The sequence below is a fragment of the Moschus berezovskii genome, chromosome 2, assembly GCF_049115385.1.
Source record: "Moschus berezovskii isolate FMDL1 chromosome 2, NW_MosBer_1.0, whole genome shotgun sequence".
Lineage (NCBI taxonomy): Eukaryota > Metazoa > Chordata > Mammalia > Artiodactyla > Moschidae > Moschus > Moschus berezovskii.
In genome coordinates this window covers 7,252,034-7,274,254 of record NC_142461.1, presented here as the reverse complement: position 1 = coordinate 7,274,254, position 22,221 = coordinate 7,252,034, and the positions used below count along the sequence as shown (strand labels likewise).

The following is a 22,221-nucleotide window of genomic DNA, read 5'->3' as shown; positions in this document are numbered from 1 at the left end:
AACTCTGAGGCTGAACAAACAAGGAAGCAGAAGAAGGAAGATGACTTCTCCACAGACTTGCCTGCAGGTTTATCATTTGCATTTATCTGATCAAACTCCTTACATGGCTTACCAGCAAAATTCTGTTATGGAATGTCAAAGATGGTTAAAAAGAAAAAATAGCATGTGCTTTTTATTTTCCTGTGTTGCACAGAAAAGTGATCTGTACCTGCAAGGCATATGCAGAGAGGTGCTTATACATAGGGACCTGAGAGCTATTTTATCTTGCCACACAACAAGCATAGCATTCTTTTTAAAAGCTACAATTCAGCTTTTTAAGCAATCAGATGCAAGAATGCAAAACCTCAACTCCTGTAAATGATCCCTCGAGGCTTTTGGAATCTCAGTTCTTGGACTAGGGATTGAACCGGGGCCCCTGGCAGTAAGAGTGCCAAGTCATAACCACTGGACAACCAAGGAATTCCCCATTTCAGTCTATTTTAATGTCCATTTGGTCCCTCCATAAAACATCATTTTAAAATTTGTTCAGCTACCATGCATTTTCTTCAGTCATTAATTTAAAGTAAATCAAGCACATATGTCACCGTAAAGTGTGGAGAAGTAAAAATTTGTTTTTACATATTAGGCATATAAGTTAAATAAATGTTAGGGAAAGTTTGGAAATAAGACACATTACAAATAGTACATTTGACTTAAAACACTTCCTTATTCATGGACCATAGAAAATTATGACAGCCCACATAATTCTCATTAGGGTTTATAAAATTATACATTTCTGTGAGTTCCTGAGGTGGAAGAGACAACAGATGGTATAGTCCAATCACCTCATTCTATTTTATTTCTCTCTTTAAATCTGGGATATGATCCTTAAGTAACCTGACAGAGAAAATGCACACAAGAACAGTAAACATTAATTGCTAATACTGAACTTCCCTGGTGGTCCAGAGGTTAGGAATCTGCCTGCCAGTGCCGGGAAGGTGGGTTCGATCCCTCGTCTGGACAGCTAAACCCGTGTGCCACAGCTACTGAGCCTGCACTCTAGACTCTGTGCTCCGCAACAAGAGAAGCCACCACAACAAGAAGCCTTCACACCGAAACTAGAGAAAGTCCGAACATAGCAACGAAGACCCAGCACAGCGCTTCCCCCCAAAAAAGCGAACATTTATGAGGATTTATTAAGCGCCAGTCAGGCAAATTGCTATGCATTTTGTACATACCATCACCCCACTCAGTCTTCACCAGCAGCCCTGAGGGGAGATAATTTCATTATCCCCATTTTACAGATGAGGACACTGAGGCTCAGGATGGTGAGGTAATTTGCGCAGGAGACCACAGATTTCACAAAAGGCAGAATCAGAACTCACATCTGTGACACAGGACTGTCTGTTAAACCTCTATCTATTCCCTTCTTATACTGAGTGGATTCTTACCTGCTTATCACCTCTTTTCACAGAAGCAGGAGATAGAAATCCAGGTTACCTCTCAAGTTACTGAAGGAATCAGTCTTGCTGAATCCGATCCCAGATCCCTGGCCAGAAATGCTAACATGCTTTCCTCTTCATGGCCACAGAGGCCAGAAGCCAGACAGATTCCCCAAAACACATGAACGCCCTGTATCAGAAAGGGCTATCTTGGAGTGTCCATAAGGGTTAACTCCCGGATCGCTGGCCTCTCCTCATCTCTCCATGGCTTTGAGTACCCACACTGAGTTTGATTTATCACCAGCCCCTGTCCAGCCTTCCTGGTGACCCTCTAGCCACTCTGTCACCACTCACAGATCTTGGTGGCCTGAAGTCCTACAGACAACTCAGCCTCTTTGCTGGTGCCCGCTCCCTTGATTATACAATGGAAGCTGTTCCAGTTCCCTCACTGGCTTGTCCTGTAGAATGTGTGTGCTAAGTTAAGTGTAAAGTGTGTAGCTCGAGGTCTGGCCCACAGCATACAGTAAGCACTCGTCCAGTGTTACTTTCTATCTTTGTCATGATCACTGGTGTGTTTCAAGGGCTGAGCCTCCAGGGCTCTCCGCATCATCGCCCCACCACGGCCGCCTCTGATCCAGGACCAGCCTGCATTGTAACCCCCTCCCCGGCTGCTGCAACCCTAGAAACAACCAGAATCAAGATTAGGGAGGGACCCCACCCTTTGGGATCTGAGCAAGCCAGGAAGAAGCAGAACAGCCTGCAAAGAAACCACAGGGGGATTCAGAATGCTCCCACACGTGGTTAACCTTTTCCCACTCTCTGTCATGCACAGAAGCCACTGCCGTAAAGAGCCCTCAGCATATTTTAATGGCCTTTCTGCACCCCGGTTACAACGCCTTGCCTGACCTACAGAGAACACTTCACAGGTGGAAGGGGTAACCAGCTTCTTCCAGGTGTAATTAACAGTTTTAACAATGCTCCCAAACCCATCCACTCCCCTCACCAGGCTTCCCAGTGATTCCTGACCAAGCTTTCACCAACAGCAAGTACCCTCAAGGGTAAGGGGAGCCATACACTCTTACCAGGCATTTACACTGTAATGATTGGTGGTGGTGGTTTAGTCTCTAGGTTGTGTCTGACTCTTTGCGACCCCATGGACTATAGCCCACCAGGCTCCTCTGTCCACGGGATTCTCCAGGAAAGAATACTGGAGTGGGTTGCCATTCCTTTCTCCAGGGGGTCTTCCCAACCCAGGGATTGAACCTGGGTTCAATTGAACCTGGGTCTCCTGCAATGCAGGTGGATTCTTTACCACCTGAGCCACCAGGGAAGCCTTAATGATTGAATTCATAAAATTTTCAGTAGCGAGTTTTCTTTGAAAGAGAATGATAGAACTTTAGCTCCTACTATAAAGATGAGGATAGGGACTTTCCTGGTGGTCCAGTGGTTAAGAATCTGCCTGTCATTGCAGGAGACACGGGTTCAATCCCTGGTCAGGGAAGATTCCACATGCCTTGGGGCAACTAAACCTGTGCACCACAGCTATTGAGCCTGTGCACAACTAGAGAGCCCGTGTACTGCGATGAAGACCCAACGTAGCCAAAACTAAATGAAAAAATGAACCTGGAGATGAAAAGCACAGAATCAAAGTGATGCGCTGAACACAGAGGTGCTCCCTGTGGGGCCAGAACGGAGACACGGCTCACACAGCCTGCCAAGGAGCCCTTCTTGAGTCTCTGAACCCTGGGATCTGCTAAAGCGGCAAACAGGGAAGGCTATGTACTTACAGTATTTGAAGAACCGCTCCCCCCCACCACCGGCCCCCAAGGATGGAGGTCCCCAGGAGAAAGGTGCCAGACCCCACTGAGCAGGAGGTATGAGGCTGATGGACCTGGGCCGGCGTTCCGGTTGGGCTCTGCTCTCTGTATGACCTCAGGCAAGTCACTTTATCTCCATGTGCTTCGGTCTCCTTGTCTGTAAATGAGAGACTTGAGAACAGAACCACGCTGCACACCTCATTGTGCGGAGTGACCGAGTTTGCATGCAAAGCCCTGTGCTCGGTCCGCCATCACTAAGGTACAGTCCTCCCTACCCTGTGATCCCACTCTGGCAGGTGCGTGCCAGGCAGGCAGGTCAGGCTCTGAAAGGTTTTTCCTACGTCTTTTTGCCACAGGTTCTTAGCAAGGCGCTTCTGAAATGTTGAGCCAGGAATGCCCTTCTTGCTGATATATTGTCCATTTTCTCCCCCTTAAAAGGATTGGTTGTAGCTATGCGGGGAATTATTATTATTTTTTTTTTGGCTTTTCCCGTATTTATTTGTTTTTGGCTGTGCTGGGTCTTCACTGCTGTGCTCAGCTTCATTTCTCTAGTTGCGGTGTGTGGGCTTCTGTTTGCGGTGGCTTCCTTTGCTGCATGGAGGGGCAGGGGCTCTAGGTACACGGGCTCAGTAGAAGCGGCTCACAGACTTCGTTGCTGACAACTTTAAAATGATATTTAATCGACCTGTTACATGTGAAAGAGATAATGTGTTTTTAATGTCGATAATTTTGGGGGGCATATCTGCCCCCCATGTGGGATCTTCCCACATGTGGGATCCTCCAGACCAGGGATGGAACCCACGTCCCCTGTGTTGAAAGGTGGTTTCTTAGCCACTGGATCCCCAGGGAAGTCCCTGCTCTGAGCATCTTGAAGAAGGGAACCCTCCTTGGGGATTTTCACAAGTGTCAGAGAACTCCTTCAACCAATTCATCTGACAAATGCTCCTTGAGCAGCTTCCACGAGCCAGGGAGTTCTAGGCCCCCAAGACACAGCAGGAAGCAAACTGGACAATGAGCCCTGGCCCTCTTGGAGCTGACTTATCAGTGCCCTGGCCCTAACGGTGGTGTGAGAGGAAGCAGTCAGAGGAGGGGAGGTGGCAAAGGAGACCAGGGAAGAGACTGTTACCTGGAGTGTGAGAAAGACCTCCGCCCCACTCCAGACAGGCCAGCCTGGTCTTCATGGATGGGTTCCGGCACCAAGGGGAACATAGCATCCTGGCTTTGCGTTCTGACTCTGCCACTTATAAGCCATCTGACCTTGGGCAAATTCGTCCAGCTTGAACCTCACTTTCCTGATGTCTAAGACAGTGAAAATAAGACAATCTATCCGCAAGAGGAGTTGGCAGGATAAAGGAGAGAGGGCATGCAGGTAAAAGGCCTCCACGTAGTGCCTGCCGCAAAGGAAGCTCCGGGGGATGGTGATAAACTCCCTTTCCTCATACACTATAACCACAGTGATATATCACAACAGGCTGAATGCAGAAGCAGAGATGAGATCCAGCTGCTAGACAGCAAAGAGATCTGCCCCCCAAAATTATTGGCATTAAAAACACATTACTTCTTTCACATGGAACAGGTTGATTAAATATCATTTTTAAGTTGTCAGCTTTAGTTTCTAACCAGTCACTGTTGAAAGACGTAACCTGTATCAAGGAAAGCCCTTGAGGATCTGGGCAACTTTCAAGATGGTCAAAGGGTGCTGAGCCCACAGAGTTTGAGAACTGTTGCTCGAGGCTTTCTCACTTGAGCTGTTTTGCAACCTGACAAATCCCCTCACCCACTCTCCGCCTCCACCCTGCCCTGCGCCAGCCCATGAGGTTAATTGCACAACTCACAAATCTAAAGAACCAAATGAAAAGGCTTTGGAGATCTTACCTGGTGGTGCAGATGGACACTCTGAGAAGGGAACTGTTTTGCCTGAGGCTGCTACACAACAGTTCTACTCAAAATTTGGACTGAAATCCAGGCTCCTGTCTCATTAGCCCAGGGCTCTCCGCATAATCGCAGGCTGATGGGTGCTGGCTGCTGCTGCTGCTTTTTTAAAAAAAATATTTATTTGCCTGCGCGGGTCTTAGTGGTTGCACACAAGACCTCCGACCCTCATTGCGGTGCGGAGTCTTAGCCCCTAGACCGCCAGGGGAGTCCCTGTGCTGACCTCTTTGCCCCAGCCTGGTTACTAACCCACCAGGCTCCCAGGCACATTCCCAGCTTCCCGTTCACTCAGTTCCAAAAATCCTGAATGGAAATTGAATCTCCTCCCTCTGCTCTCTTAACATTGTCCCACCTCTCGCTCCTGTCTCCCAGGAACCACCCCTCTGCACCCATACAGCGCAAGGGCATAGCAGACATGGCACTGTCATCCCATTCACTGCCAACTAACAAAGAACTTGAGAAAGAGAGAAAGTTACAGTATGTGTACACCTTACAGGTACATGTAAAACCTGCCATTGGTGGCAGGTGAACTCTGTGCCAGGCATTGTACTAAGCATGATGCTATCCCAGCTAGTTCTCTTGCTTCACCATCACCGAAGAAATACACACTATATGTTATTCCCATTTTACAGATGAGGAAACTGAGGGCAAGAAGTGAACAAAGGAAGTGACTTTCCCTGAGGGCGCAAAGCTAATAGTCAGCTGAGCCAGGGCTAGCTCCCAGTCTGTCTGGCAGATCTGTTGGGGTGAAGAGATGAGATCGGGACTTCACCAGGCTGATGGGGACAGGACTAAAATCTAGGCCAGAGAATGGTAGCAATGGAGGCATGACAGAGTGAAACCGGTCAGAAGAGGAAAAAGACAAAAAGAGGTGTGATCTGCCCCTGGGATTAAAGACAAGAGACTGCCAGTGGCGTCACCGGGCAGAGTCATGCATTAGATCCTGTCCTTCTATCAACTTGACTTTGTCAGATCACAAAGGCTCAAGTCCTGGCTTGGCCTGCCACTTGCTGTAAACTGGGGGCAAAGGCCTTGCCCTCTCTGAACCCACTTGCTCAAGGAAACCTGCCTCATATAATGGTCAAGAGCCCGCCCCTGCGGTGCAAACTGTCAAAGTAAAATATACTCTGAATGTGGGCCTTATGAGTCCATTCTCTGAAAGGGAAATTGCTGGAGTGTAAGGTAGTTGAAGGCGGGAGGAGAAGGGGACGACAGAGAATGAGATGGTCGGATGGCATCACTGACTCAATGGACATGAGTTTGAGTGAGCTTTGGGAGTTGGTGATGGACAGGGAGGCCTGGCGTGCTGCAGTCCATGGGGTCGCAGAGTCGGACATGACTGAGCAACTGAAATGAACTGAACTGAACTGAAGGTAGTTGAAAAGAAGATATTGAAAAGACTCAACAAAATTGTCCTGTGGGTAGACTTCAGATCAGTTAATTTGCTGAGGAATAGTCTGGAAGCTGTGAAGAATGTAAACAATAAGATAGGACCCTGGGTCTTCAGAGGAATGAATAAAAGCACAGATTTCTGAACCCCCAGCCAGTCTCTTAGCATCACTGGACCCCAATTTCTTCATCTATAAAATTCAGAAAATAAGATCAGGTTTAAATGAGATATCAAAGAGAGGGTGGTAGTACAATACAAAGGCCTATCACTACTATCCTTCAATCTTTTTTTCATACAGCAGTTCAGGGGCAACACAGAGTTAGTGACTTCTCCATAGAACTAACCAGTCCCAGAGCAAGGTTTGGTAGCTCAGATGGTAATGAAAATGCTTGCAATGCAGGAGACCTGAGTTCAATTCCTGGGTTAGGAAGATCCCCTGGAGAAGGGCAAGGCAACCCAGTCCAGTATTCTTGTCTGGAGAATTCCATGGACAGAGGAGCCTGGCGGGCTAGAGTCCATGGGGTTGCAAAGAGACAGACACAATTGAGCAACTAACACTTTCACGTTCTTTCACTTTCAGTGCCAGGTTCAAACCTTGAGTATCTGCTTCCCAACTTGGAATCCTTTTCTTTCTACTACATCATACGCACACTCTACCTTTCAGTAAGGCAGCCAAGCTATTGCTCGTTTTAAATAATTATCTCATCTGGACGTCAAGCATGCAGATATTACAGGGGAAACATTTTTGCAACTCAGCAATAAACTTGTGAACAGTTTTTAAAAAAGAATGCAGGTATTAATTTCCCCAGTTACAGATGAGGAAACTGAGGCTCAGAGAGTTTGAGTAACTTGCCACACAGCCCATCAGTGGCAGAGCTGGGATTGAATCCTATGATTCATTCCAAAGTCTTGATATTTAACCTTCACTACAGTGGAAAGAGGCCTCAGGCTTCATGTAGCTCAATTCCTCCTGGGAGAGAGGCTGGAGATGATATAGATGGATAAGGAAGGAAGATCTAAGGAGAATGAGTGTCCAGACAGCAGGAAGTAAGTCCGTGGACCCCTGGGTGGGGATGATGACTGGTGTGTAGATAGCAGAGTTGGGAGAGAATCCTTCAGCCCCACAAAGCAGACTCAAGGGAACTGGGTTTCTTCCACAACCAACAGGCACTTGAGAAAGGAATTATAGAGGAGACCTCAACAATGTTTTGCCCCTGTAAATTACAATTTAATTCTGTAAATTACAATTTTTTTCCTAAAAGGACTGGAGGTAGCCTGTGTTATGAATTAGGGCAGTGGAAATAGAAGCAAAGCCCTAGAAACCACTAAAAGGACCAAGAAGTAAATGAGGAGCCAGTCCTGAATGACCCAGCACTGCTGGCCTGTATTGCATTCAACTCGGAGCTTCCTGGCAGCTGAGGGGAAAGGAAACATGAGAATCTGAAGAAACCTGCTTTTTTTCTAATAGACATTCACTCATTTGATAAGTTGATTTTAAGATAATAAGAGCCTACTTTTTACCAGGGCACTGTGCTCAAGGGCTGGAAATCCAGGAGGAATATACTAGAGAAATCAGCTTGGAAAATAACCCCTTTGCAGCTCTTTGCATCTCTCCTTTTTTAAAAAAAAAAAAATATATATATATATATATTTATTTTTGGCTACACTGGGTCTTCATCACTGCTCACGGGCTTTCTCTATTTTCAGCATGTGGGGGCTACTCTCTAATTACAGTGCAGGGGTTTCTCGTTGCCGTGGCTTCTCTTGCTGCAGAGTGCAGGCTCAAGAGGGCACAGGCTTTAGTAGTTGCAGCACTCGGGCCTCGGTAGTTGTGGATTAGTTGTCCCAGGCCATGTGGAATCTTCCCGGACCAGGGATGGAACCCAGGTCCCCTGCATTGGCAGGCAGATCTTTAACCACTGGACCCCCAGGGGAGTCCTAGGGCAGTTTCTATACTCTGCCTCCCATCAACAACCTTCTCCTCCGATTCATATCATTGGAGAAATAGTAAGTTACTTCCTCCACATGCCGTCCCACTTCCACCGCCAAATCCATTTCAGGAATGACCATCCTGGTGGTCTGTTTATAAGGTTAAAGAGCCTGGACAATTACCAACCTTCCAGTTAACTTTCTGCTTTTGACCTGCTGCTTGTGGTCCCCGCCTCTTTCTGGAAGTCTGGATCTGTGGGCCAGAAGCACTATGGTGAGGAGCTGACAGTGAGGCTTAGGGCACGGGAAGACTGGGAGCAATGGGCAATATCTGCTGTGGCTTTGGAACATGGAGCGGTGGCTTGGGGGCCCTCGAATTGCCTTGTTTATGTGGGCTGAGTTCCATCTCCATAGGGCTGCTTTGCTTAGCTCAGGCCCTTCATGAGAAGATTTCCACCAAGAATCTACTGCAGACTCTTTTTGGTGTAAGGGGGAATAGAATACAAAGATGCTGCCGCTCCCTGACCCAGATTCTATTCTCAAAATTAGAAACTCACAGTCCAGGAAGCAATACAAGGAATAGGCACAAATAATGGAAGGCAGGCAGTGATCCCTGCAGTAGGACTCAATGAGTTTCATCCATGTGGACCAGTAAGAAGAAACCGGAGAATGCTTCCTAGAGGAGGTGACTGTTGATATAGGGCCTGAAAAATTCAATAAGATTTGGGCAAAGGAATATAGCCCACAGTCCAAAACTCCAGAAAAATTTGTTGCAATGGCAACCAAGTACTACCAAGCACAGAGGGAAGCTAGGAGAAGAAAGGGGTAAGGAAGGCCCATGACACTCTTGCTATGGTTGGGTACAGTGCCAAGAGGCCAGCCAGCTGGGAAGCAAGTAGAGAGCCTGACTCTGATCTATTAGTAATGGATCATTTATGCAGCTCAAACAAGGTTGGTTTTTGTTTTTTGGGTTTTTTTTTTTTAAAAAAAAGATAGTCTGGCCTTCATGGTATAAAGTGTCCCCTAAGGATGAATGAAAAGCTTTCTTTTCTCTTTTAAATTTTATTTATTTATTTTTGGCTGCACTTCATTGCTGCTCGTGGGCTTTCTCTAGTTGCAGCAAGCAGGGGCTACTTTGTCACAGGGCTCGGGGTTCTCATTGTAGTGACTTCTCTTGTGGAGCGTGGGGCTCTAGAGCACGGGCTCAGTAGTTGTGGCCCATGGGCTTAGCTGTCCACAACATGTGGGATCTTCCTGGACTGGGGATCGAACCTGTGTCCCCTGCATTGGCAGGCAGATTCTTAACCACTGGACCATCAGGGAAGTCCTGAAGAACTTTCTAGATGCCTAAGTTCTCAGACAAAAGTGGAACAAGCCCAGAATCCTGTAAGAATTCCATAAACTAACTCTATTGAGTATTTCCTGCCTTTCATTAGACACATACTGTAAGTCACCATACATTTTGTAAATTTCTATTGCTTGATTGCACAGTGATGTGATATGGGTAGTGTTTCTCCTGGTTTACAGATGAATGAAACAGAGGCTCAGGAAGGTGAAGTAACTTGCCCAACATCACACAGCCCACAAGGTACAGAGCTGGAATTGAGTCCAGGGCTGGTTGAATCCAGAGAGGTCTGGTTGTCAAGCCTGTGTGATACTGGGATCCAACATGGTGAGTTTCCCAGAGGAGACCTAAGAAGTGACCCAGTAATCTACTTGCTTTGAAGTTGAGAAAAGACCCAGATAGGAGAAAGGACCTGCCCAAAGTCACTCAGTAGCAGAACAGGGACTGGAACCCAGGCCTCCCCATTCCCAGTCAGAGATAAAAAATGATGGTTCCTGGACTTCCCCAGTGGGCCAGAAATTAAGACTCTGCCTTCCAATGCAGGGAGTGTGGGTTCGATCCTTGATCAAGGAACCAAGGTCCCACATGTGGTGGAGTGTGGTCTGACATTAAAAAAAAAAAAAAGATTGCTGCCAGCCTACAATCTCAGCTTCTCACTGCAGGGGTAGCAGCTACCATCAAAAGGCCAGGGCTGGCTCACTCACCTGTGACCTCCAGTGCCTTTGGGCTTTCAGCACAGCAGTACAGAGGAGCCAGCTGTGATTGATGTTCTTTCACTTCATACTTTCAGTTCGGGTCAGAAAAACCCCCAGGTGCATCTTTTCTGAGCAGCTTCCTGACTCTCAAGGCTTTCTTCCCAGACACTCGGCAGGAGTCAGAACTCCAGGTCCCGCACACCCACTGCAGGTTTTTTCCCCTTTATTATTTTTAATTGAAAGATAATTACAATATTATGTTGGTTTCTGCCATGCATCAGGTGGTTTCTCTTTTAATATTACATGTGTACAAAGTCAGGTCATAAAATGGTTTTGAAAACCAAAACCTCATATTTGGAACTCCATTGACACAACTGATTTAAAAAAAAAGAAGAACCCCTTCCTCCTCCTAACAAACACACAGACATGAAGCCTCTGCTACACTTTGAAAGAACTGGAACCCCATCAGAGCCTCCCCATGGACATGGTTAAAAAGCCATGGGCGGGGTGGGGGTGGGGGTGGTGGCGGGGATCGTCAGCCAATTTGGTTTTCCCAAGGAGAATGGAGCAGTCTTGTCATTGTCATTTCACAAATGGGAAGAGGGGCTCAGGAAGTTGAAGGGACTTGCCCAAAGTCACATGACCAGCCATGGCAGAGGTGGAACGGGAACAGTGGTGCAGTGCAGCAAAGCACTGAGTGTCTCTCTGTGTCGGGGGCTTTCAGACCAGTCTTCGCCCTGGAGGAAGGCTTGACTAGAAGCCAGAAGCTCTGACTCCAAAAGAGATTTCTATCTGCTCAGAGGGAAGGCAGACAGGGAGCTGGGTTTCCTGTGGCTCTGTGCATCCTGTTGTCAGCTGTTTTCTTGTTGGGTCCTCCATCTAGAAGTCTGCATTTCCTGCCCTTACTTAACTTGGACAATAACCATAGGCTGGTGGCCACACCAAGCCTGAGTGAGGCGTGGATACTGGCCGCCACCACCCGCGCATCCCCCTTCTAGGCTGGACTCTGCGTGGGGTAAGCCATTCGTTAATGGGGGCGAGGGGATGTTTCCTAAGGGAAATAGGGGAAGAGAGCTGGAGGGAAATGGAACTGGAGCTGCAGGGGCACAGGGAGGAAGCACCCAGCAGTGGCAGAATGGGTGTGTGGGAGCTGATAAAGGCTTACACCGTCTCTTCACTCATTCAATCAAGAGCTGAGAACTCGGCTGGCACCATTTCCGGTCTCACTCACGGGTGGCCTTGGCAATATTCAGCAAAGGGCATCAGTCTCAGGGAAGCACTCCTATCCAGCTTTTCCAGGTAGGGTCACTTCTCCGTACACAGCACAAGGGTTTTGACTGTGGCTTGGGGGACATGGACGTGCAGTCTAGTTCCCCTTCTGGTGCTGACTTGTCAGGTGACCTTAGAAAATTATATCCCCAGCCTTAGACTGTTTCCTTGATGGTAAAATGATACAGGTGTATTAAATGAGAGATTTTCTATCTGTTCCTTGGAGCCTGAGGGCTCCACAGAGAAATCTGGGCTTCCTGGAATAGAGGACATAGGTAACATGAATTCAGCTTTTACCTGACATGAATACAGGTTCCTTTGATGGTAAAAAGCATTCTGCTCTCTAAAAAATTTTTAAAAAACAAACAAAACCCAAACGCTGGATTATAAGAGCTGCCACTTATTAAGCTCTTACAATGCTCCAGGCACATTATTCTGAACAACTTCACCAAGCAGGTTGAATTATCCCATTTGAAGATAATAATAATAAGCATTTCCATATGTTTTATTAATTTACTTAAATCCTCACAAAAACCCATTTTACAGATGAGAAATGGGAAAATGGAGGCATTAGGATCTTGAATAAGGTCAGGCTAGGATGAGAACCTACCCAACATTCTCCACTTTTCCTTCACACTCGTACTTGGGATCTACTGTGGTGGAGACAGCCCCTTTGCATCCAAATGGGTTGCATTCATTAAGAAGTTTTTGAGCATCCACCATGTAGCAAGGCACCGAAGACCCAGAAATAATGAAGGCTCAGTCTCTGACCTCGACAAACTGTGTGTCCTCCTTCAAGTAACATCTCTGAGCCTCCATTATCTGTGCAATAACAATAACCACAATTTTTCTATCAGAGGTTGTATGGGTTACATTAGATGGTGGTGGAGAAAAGGTATTTTGTAGAAGTTAAATTGCATAGCATGTTGGTTGGTTATTCAGAGCAGGTTATAATATACACAAAGTAAGTCTGGGAAAGTGGCGTGTGACTGTGGTTCAAGGAAGACATCACAAGATAAAAGATGAGTCCAGAAGGAAAATGAGCCGGGAAAGGAACCCCTGGGGCAAAGGTGGGTAGAAAAAGCAGAACTAGGACTTCCCAGGAGGGCCAGAGATTAAGACTCCAAAGCACGGGCTGTGGGTTTGGAGCAGAACTATTTGAGGATGGTTAGGCAAACAGTTGAGTCCAACTAGGGCTGCCAGTGGCGGCTGCAAATGAACACTTCTGACTTTGCTGTCACCAGACAGTACAGCACGATGGGATGGGCTGGCACTGTCCCAGGAGCCACTTGTCATTTTAAATGTTCTAGGAGCCACAGGAAAAACTAAGTCAATAAAAAGAAACAGGCAAAGTGAATGTTTTTATTTAGCCCAATTTATCATCTCAGGTAATTAATATTAAAAAATTACTAATGAGCCGTGTTTCTTTCTTTCTTCCATACGGTCTTTGAAATCAAAGCACATCTCCAATCAGATTAACCACACTTAGGGTACCGGTGTAGACAGAACTGGAGTGGAACTCCAGTTCAATTCAGTCGCTCAGTCGTGTCCAACTCTTGGCGAGCCCATGGACTACAGTACTCCAGACTTCCCTGTCCAGCACCATCTCCTGGAGTCTGCTCAAACTCACGTTCATTGAGTCTGTGAACCCCAGTTCTCACACTTAAATAACTAGGTCATCCTGAGCAGGTTCCAAATTAGGAACAGCTCAATAAAGTATAGAGATCTCTTCTATGCTTCTTCTACTTCCTCTAAGTATTTTTTAAAAATATTTATTTACTAGCCTGCAGTGGGTCTTAGTTTCAGCACAGAGGATCTTTCATTGCAGTACAGGTTTAGTTGCCCCTCGGCAGGAATCGAACCTTCGTCCCCTGCATTGCAAGGCAGATTCTTAAGCACTGAATCACAAGCAAAGTCCCCTATTTTATGTATTAATTCACTAAATCTTTATAATGAGGTCACCAACATTATTCACATTTTATGAATAAGGAAATTGAGTCCAGGTTGCCCAAAGAGTTTATCATTCCTAGTCTTCTTCCTCTACAAAGTGAGCATAAGCATACCTACCCTGGAGATTATTGTGAGGGAAGATATGAAAATGCGGTTAAGGTCTTCCCACTCAGACACACCAGGAAACCACTGCTCAGAAAGCCACAGACATCTCTTGTCCTGCCTCCCACCCTCTGAGAACCTCTAACAGGACCAGAAGTAGGGTCTCACTGGGGGAACAATATTTAAATGGGTGCCAAAAAATTATAATAAATTCTGTTTTGAGTGTTACGTAAAATATTTAAACGTTATAAAATACTATTGTGTTTCAATGTAGCTACTTTTCCACTTTTCAATTATTTCTACTTTTTAGTGTTTTACTATTTAATGTTTCAAGACCGAAAAACAGCCAGTAAAGAATACACAAGACATCTACAGAGAGGAACACGCTTTTTCGCTTTGCCTCAGGCAAGGTGTTGATTTCTAGTCTAGTCCAGAAAATATCCTGCCCTCCCTCCTACTTCTCCTGTTCCTCTGCCATTATCTTCCAGTTCCCTTTATCTGCTTTATAAAGCTTCTACATTCTCCTAAAGGGATTGGACTTCTGGCTCCACGTTGTGTTGGTAAGATTTACCACTGTTGATGCATTTAGTTCTAGTTCATTTTTTACTGCTTTATGTAGTTCTTTGTAGGCGTGTACTATAATTTATCTATGCATTTTCCAATTGATGGACTTTTGTGGCTGGCGGTGGGTTTTTGCTATTTCAAAAATGCTGAAACGAACATCCTTGAACATTTTCAGGCGCGGAATTGGTGCATTCCAGGGCAGTGGCTGTCTTTACCTTCCTTAGATTTTGGCAAACTGCTCACCACAGTGTTTGCGCCAACTCACACCCCATCACAGCACTGAACATTCGCCCTCCACAGCTCTCCAGCACTCAGTGTGGTCAGGTTCATTTTTTGGCTGATCCGATGGACATGAGTTTGAGTGAACTCCGGGAGTTGGTGATGGACAGGGAGGCCTGGCGTGCTGTGATTCATGGGGTCACAAAGAGTCGGACACGACTGAGCGACTGAACTGAACTGAACTGAACTGAAGGTAGTGAAACTTGCCTTTCTGTGGATGCTGTTGAGGTTAAACATCTTTTCAAAGGATAATTGACCATTTTCTTTCATGCCTGATATTTTTCTTTTTCAGAGGCTCTCTTCTTTATCTTGAGGAATCTTACCTGAGGTCTGTCTGTTTTATGATCTTCTCAAAGAATTAGTTTTGGTCTTTGTCAGGGCTGCTTCTTTCCCGTTGTTTTACCGTGTCATCAGTTTCTGCTTTTATTATTTCTGCCTTCCGCCTTCTCTGTATTTCTGCTGTTGCTTTTTGTCTAATTTCATGAGTTGGATGTTTAGCTTGTTGACTAAAAAAAGATGTACAACTTGAGAGTTGCGAGTTAAGTTTTATTTGCGGGGAAATGAGGATTGCAGCCTGGGAGGCAGCAACTCAGATAGCTCTGAGAATCTGCTCCGAAGCAGCAGTGGCGGAAATTCAATATATAAAGTTTTGGTGAAGGGGCAGTTGAATACCATGAAGTACTCATTCTACAAAAGGTTTTTTGTTAATCATGAGGATCTGATGTCACTGTGAGGGAATTTAATGCTTCTCTAGATATGAGGAGAGGCAAGGATGGAGATCATAAAATCCATTCCTGAAAACATCCAACTCTCTAAAGACCTGTCCCACCAGATTCCCTGGAGTACAGAGTGCCTCACTCCACCCTGAACTCCCTCAGGAGGTGTTAAAGGTCAACAGCTGCAGCAGTATGAAGTTCAGTCTCCATAGAGGAGGGTAGCCAATGCCTTTGTTGTTCTCTCATTGGCAGTGCCTTTCAGTTCAGTTCAGTTCAGTTCAGTCGCTCAGTCGTGTCCGACTCTTTGCGACCCCATGAATCACAGCACGCCAGGCCTCCCTGTCCATCACCAACTCCCGGAGTTCACTCAGACTCATGTCCATAGAGTCGGTGATGCCATCCAGCCATCTCATTCTCTGTCGTCCCCTTCTCCTCCTGCCCCCAATCCCTCCCAGCATCAGTCTTTTCCAGTGAGTCAACTTGTTGCACGAGGTGGCCAAAGTATTGGAGTTTCAGCTTTAGCATCAGTCCTTCCAATGAACACCCAGGATTGATCTCCTTTAGGATGGACTGGTTGGATCTCCTTGCAGTCCAAGGGACTCTCAAGAGTCTTCTCCAACACCACAGTTCAAAAGCATCAATTCTTTGGCGCTCAGCTTTCTTCACAGTCCAACTCTCACATCCATACATGACCACTGCAAAAACCATAGCCTTGGCTAGATGGACCTTTGTTGGCAAAGTAACGTCTCTGCTTTTTAATATGCTACCTAGGTTGGCCATAACTTTACTTCCAAGGAGTAAGCATCTTTTAATTTCATGGCTGCAATCATCATCTGCAGTGATTTTGGAGCCCAAAAAAATAAAGTCTGACACTGTTTCCACTGTTTCCCCATCTATTTCCCATGAAGTGATGGGACCAGATGCCATGATCTTAGTTTTCTGAATGTTGAGCTTTAAGGCAACCTTTTCACTCTCCTCTTTCACTTTCATCAAGAGGCTTTTGAGTTCCTCTTCACTTTCTGCCATAAGGGTGGTGTCATCTGCATATCTGAGGTTATTGATATTTCTCCCGGCAATCTTGATTCCAGCTTGTGCTTCTTCCAGCCCAGCGTTCCTCATGATGTACTCTGCATATAAGTTAAATAAGCAGGGTGACAACATACAGCCTTGACGTACTCCTTTTCCTATTTGGAACCAGTCTGTTGTTCCATGTACAGTTCTGACTGTTGCTTCCTGACCTGCATACAGGTTTCTCAAGAGGCAGGTCAGGTGGTCTGGTATTCCCATCTTTTTCAGAATTTTTCACAGTTTATTGTGTTCCACACAGTCAAAGTCTTTGGATAATCAATAAAGCAGAAATAGATGTTTTTCTGGAACTCTCTTGCTTTTTCCAAGATCCAGCAGATGTTGGTAAATTGATCTCTGGTTCCTATGCCTTTTCTAAAAACCAGGAGGGCAGTGCCTTTGGAAAGTGCCAATTTGTAGTTGACCCCTTGTGGTCATATATCCGACCATACTTTGGGGGCCATTTCATGACCATTTTCTCCTGTGTTGCTGGTGTTGACTAAAAAAGACGTACAGCTTGAGAGTGTGAGTTAAGTTTTATTTGGGGCAAAATGAGGACCACAGCCTGGGAGGCAGCATCTCAGGTAGCTCTGAGAGACTGCTCCAAAGCAGCAGTGGGGGAAAGTCAATATATAAGGTTTTGGTGAAGCGTGAGTTCAATACCATTGAGCACTCATTTTACAAAAGGGTTTTTGTTAGTCATGAGGATCTGATGTCACCATGAAGGGATTTAGTGCTTCTCTGGATATGAGGAGATACAAGGATTGATAAAATTGTTAAAATTGTAAAAATTGATAAAATCTGTTTCTAAAAACATCCAACTCTCTAAAGACGTGTACCACCAGATTCCCTGGAGCACAGAGTGCCTCACTCCACCCTGAACTCCCTCAGGGGTTGTTGAAGGTCAACAGCTATAGCAGCATGGGGCTCAATCTCTGTAGAGGCAGGTGGCAAATGCCTTTTTTGTTCATTCATTGGCAATGCTCTTGGTAAGTGACAATTTGTAATTGACCTGGCCCCCTTGTGGTCATAAATCTGACCATACTTTGGGGGGCATTTCATGACCATTTTGTCCTGTTTTGCTAGGAAGGCTCGTTCCCAGTTCTGAAGAAGGTGTTTGTTGATAAGACACTCAAATGTGCTGTTAATGGATTAGGTCTTAATAGTCAAAGATCTCTGGACACCTGTCTTCTAGTTGTGGTCCAAGAAAGTATTTCCTGTCATTGCATTTTCATTTGGGTCATCAAATGTGTTACATTAAAGGATTTATCAGGTATGAAAATACAGCATTCACTTTGAATTATAGCACCAACATCTCCCTGACATGCTGTAAGACCTTGAGGTTGTGTAGCACTTCCTTTCTCATCAGAGATCTCAGAATTCAATAGGCTAATAGCCCAATTACTATCATTTAAAGCTTATGAAAGTTGTTAAGGCTTAGATATGATCAATTACATCCTCCAACCCTATTGAAGGCACACACACACACAAGCTGCTAAATGGTCATACTAGTAGAATACAGATCTTTGACCCACTGGGATCATACCAATGATAGATTGGTTGGGGTTACCTCTAATTTGTTAACAAGTATGACCTTAAATTCATAGGAATCCCAGGCAACACCTTCATATCATCCCTGTAGATGTCAAGGCCATAAATTAGTGCCACAAATCCACTGAGTTCCACACCAATCACTCTCTTTAAGGGTAATAACAGGCATAGTTCATAAAGCACCCAGCCTTGTCTCATAATTACCAGGTTGATCATTTTTAGTTATGGGGTCACGGAGAGTCGGACACGACTGAGCGACTGAACTGAAATGAACTGAACTGAACCATTCCCAACATAGAGGAGCCTTTAAATTTAAATGACCATAGCCTGGTGTTAACCATGTACATCCTCCCCATAATTGTGGGAGTTTTCCTTTTAATAGATGAGAAGTTAATTTTTTATTGAGACTTAGCTCATCACTTGATTGAGTTTAAATGACCCTAAGAGAAAACTTAAATCTATGGCCAGCATCAGAGCAGGTATTATTAATTGGCCAGGTGAGAGGATCCCATCTAGTAATATTATGAATAGGTAGAACAGGATGGAACACTAATCTAAAATAAATTTCCTAGGGGGTATCCAATCAGAGCCCTAGAGAACAGAAATCCACCAAGGTAACCCAGAAATACTAGGCACAGGTAACTGGCCACAAACCAACAATTGGATTGAGTTTTAAACTAGCATAGAATCATGTCCATGATAGAAAACATTTGATTGACAGGCATAAGTCCAAGGAATCAAGAAAACATTATAAATGATCACACAAGTCAGATCAGCATCTTGGGCAAGCTGTCTACCTCTGATGTCGTCCTCTTCTCGTCCTAGTGTAGTGTAGTTTCCTCTGTTTGAGCATCAGCGTGAGCTAGTTAAGAATACCATGGATTTGAAAGGGCCTTCCATCCATGTTGGAGAGAGTTCTTTAAATGATGTCTTCCTCCAGTCTTGGTTGCAGGTTATGTGTGAGGCATCTGATCTTCATCCAAAGACAGATTACTGAGATAAACTTCAGAAACAGCCCTAGAATGTCCTTCAATAATTCAATTAAATTTTATATTAATATACCCTAACAACAAAGAACTATCCAGGAAATGAGTCTTAGTAGATACAGACCTCCATTAACAAACTGGGATTTAACATTCATTGAAACATCTCTTTCTTCCTAAAGAGAGAAAGAAAGTGAAGTCGCTCAGTCGTATGCGACTCTCTGTGATCCCATGGACTGTAGCCCCCCAGGCTCCTCTGTCCATGGAATTTTTCAGGCAAGAGTACTGGAGTGGGTTGCCATTTCCTTCTGCAGGGGATCTTCCTGACCCAGGGATTGAACCTGGGTCTCCCGCATTGCAGGCAGACGCTTTACCATCTGAGCCACCATGGAAGCCCCTTCTCCCTAAAATCACTATCATTTTTATCAAATATAACCTAATTAAGACATGTTTGTAATATAGGTCTGGTCTCAATAAACTTGGCATGATTTATATAACCAAAATTGATCACAGACTTTTTTGCTTTGCTGAGACTTTTATAGTCTCAGACTGAACTTTTAAAATAAAATCTTTCAGGGCTAGGAAAGTCACGCCAAAGGCTTATCACAGATTTTGCCTAACAGATCTATGTAAATTCCTCCTGTCTCCAAAATTCCTTGAGATTTCTGTACCTGTTATTGAGATAACCTTCCTAACGTATCTGATAAAGTTACTGGAAACTAAGAAAGGCAATGCCATAGAATGCTCAAACTACTGCAAAAAAAAAAAAAAAAATGCACTCATCTCACATGCTAGTAAAGTCATGCTCAAAATTCTCCAAGCCAGGCTTCAGCAATACGTGAACCGTGAACTTCCAGATGTTCAAGCAGGTTTTAGAAAAGGTAGAGGAACCAGAGATCAAATTGCCAACATCCGCTGGATCATGGAGAAAGCAAGAGAGTTCCAGAAAAACATCTATTTCTGCTTTATTGACAATACCAAAGCCTTTGACTGTGTGGATCACAATAAACTGTGGAAAATTCTGAAAGAGATGGGAAACCAGACCGCCTGACCTGTGTCTTGAGAAACCTATATGCAGGTCAAGAAGCAACAGTGAGAATTGGACATGGAACAACAGACTGGTTCCAAATAAGAAAAGGAGTACATCAAAGCTGTATATTGTCACCCTGCTTATTTAACTTATATGCAGAGTACATCATGAGGAACGCTGGGCTGGAAGAAGCACAAGCTGGAATCAAGATTACCGGGAGAAATATCAATAACCTCAGATATGCAGATGACACCACCCTTATGGCAGAAAGTGAAGAGGAACTCAAAAGCCTCTTGATGAAAGTGAAAGAGGACAGTGAAAAAGTTGGCTTGAAGTTCAACATTCAGAAAACTAAGATCATGGCATCTGGTCCCATCACTTCATGGGAAATAGATGGGGAAACAGTGGAAACAGTGTCAGATTTTATTTTTTGGGCTCCAAAATCACTGCAGATGGTGATTGCAGCCATGAAATTAAAAGATGCTTACTCCTTGGAAGGAAAGTTATGACCAACCTAGATAGCATATTAAAAAGTAGAGACATTACTTTGCCAACAAAGGTCCATCTAGTCAAGGCTATGGTTTTTGCAGTGGTCATGTATGGATGTGAGAGTTGGACTGTGAAGAAAGCTGAGTGCCAAAGAATTGATGCTTTTGAACTGTGGTGTTGGAGAAGACTCTTGAGAGTCCCTTGGACTGCAAGGAGATCCAACCAGTCCATTCTAAAGGAGATCAATCCTGGGTGTTCATTGGAAGGACTGATGCTGAAGCTGAAACTCCAATACTTCGGCCACCTCATGTGATGAGTTGACTCACCGGAAAAAACTCTGATGCTGGGAGGGATTGGGGGCAGGAGGAGAAGGGGACGACAGAGAATGAGATGACTGGATGGCATCACCAACTCGATGGACATGAGTTTGAGTGAACTCCGGGAGTTGGTGATGGACAGGGAGGCCTGGCGTGCTGTGATTCATGGGGTCACAAAGAGTCTGACACGACTGAGCGACTGAACTGAACTGAACTGAAGCGCTTCCAGTCTCTGGAGGGTTCAGACAGAGAGAAAAGATAAATGTTTCAATTTGTTTATAAAATATAATTTTACCAAACTACTGCCATAATTAGTTGGAGGGAAAGGTGTTTTTTTTTTTTCCATTACACCTGGAAAACACAGATTCAAATCAGTAATTTTTCAGATAGAAACCATAAAAGTTATAAGCATATTCACCAGTTCATTCAGTCCTTTTGTTAACCTTTGTGAAGTCATCAGGTTTTCTATTAGACTCCTTACTCAGTTCAGAAACTGGTATTTATTCAAAAGTCCTTTTTCTAAATCTTCTTGAAGAGGCAAAACTTGGTTAATGCTATGACAATATTGAGATAGTAACTAGAATTATGCCTGATAACATTTTACCCAAACACATCAGAATTTTAGGAACTCCATACAGTTTCTATTCGTAACATTTAGCATACAATATAACCCGAGACTCATTACTCTCTTGACAGTATTCCCCATGTAATTCTGTATACAAAATGAGCCAAATTAGTGTAATATCTCTCTTTGGGATGTTTCAGGGGCCCTCTGAAGAATACAGAACTTAGCTAGAAATCTTTATTAGAATGATTTAGGAAGTTTTGTCAACAAATATCAAAAAGGTTTAGAACTCAGTCAGATAGGATTACATCTCATTGTGAAAGATTTTAGGACAGATCATTTAAGAGATAAAGAAAACTTAGTCCTGACTAGGTACAAAATTCTTTCCTCATGGTTCACTTTTCACAAACTTTATCCCTTTCTGCACCCATTACTCGGAGAAGGCAATGGCAAGCCACTCCAGTACTCTTGCCTAGAAAATCCCATGGATGGAGGAGCCTGGTAGGCTGCAGTCTGTTGGATCGCTAAGGGTCGGACACGACTGAGCGACTTCACTTTCACTTTTCACTTTCACACGTTGGAGAAGGAAATGGCAACCCACTCCAGTGTTCTTGCCTGGAGAATCCCAGGGACGGGGGAGCCTGGTGGGCTTCCGTCTAAGGGGTCACACAGAGTCGGACACGACTGAAGTGACTCAGCAGCAGTAGCAGCACCCATTACTGTGTTCCTCCATCCTAAAAAGCCACCTGTGAGTCAGGCTTGCTTCCTTTTCCCTTCACAAAATGCAATTACATTCCTCATACCTTCTTTAC

The 22,221-nt window shown here is 44.8% G+C and overlaps 1 protein-coding gene across 3 annotated transcripts in view; it reads left to right on the top strand.

The window, feature by feature from the left end:
- Positions 1 to 22,221, top strand: part of CNR2 (cannabinoid receptor 2) — a 37,596-nt gene that overhangs the window by 5,536 nt on the left and 9,839 nt on the right. The window contains exon 2 of one of the 3 annotated variants that reach the window (XM_088841691.1): positions 10,017 to 10,161. The exons of 1 other annotated variant lie outside the window; for it this stretch is intronic. In XM_088841691.1, coding sequence (XP_088697817.1) covers positions 10,159 to 10,161 — 3 coding nt within the window. In that variant the 5' untranslated portion in view covers positions 10,017 to 10,158. Of the gene's footprint in view, positions 1 to 2,892; positions 3,296 to 10,016; positions 10,162 to 22,221 lie in introns of all 3 variants that reach the window. One more of the 3 variants, XM_088841689.1, reaches the window with a different exon arrangement.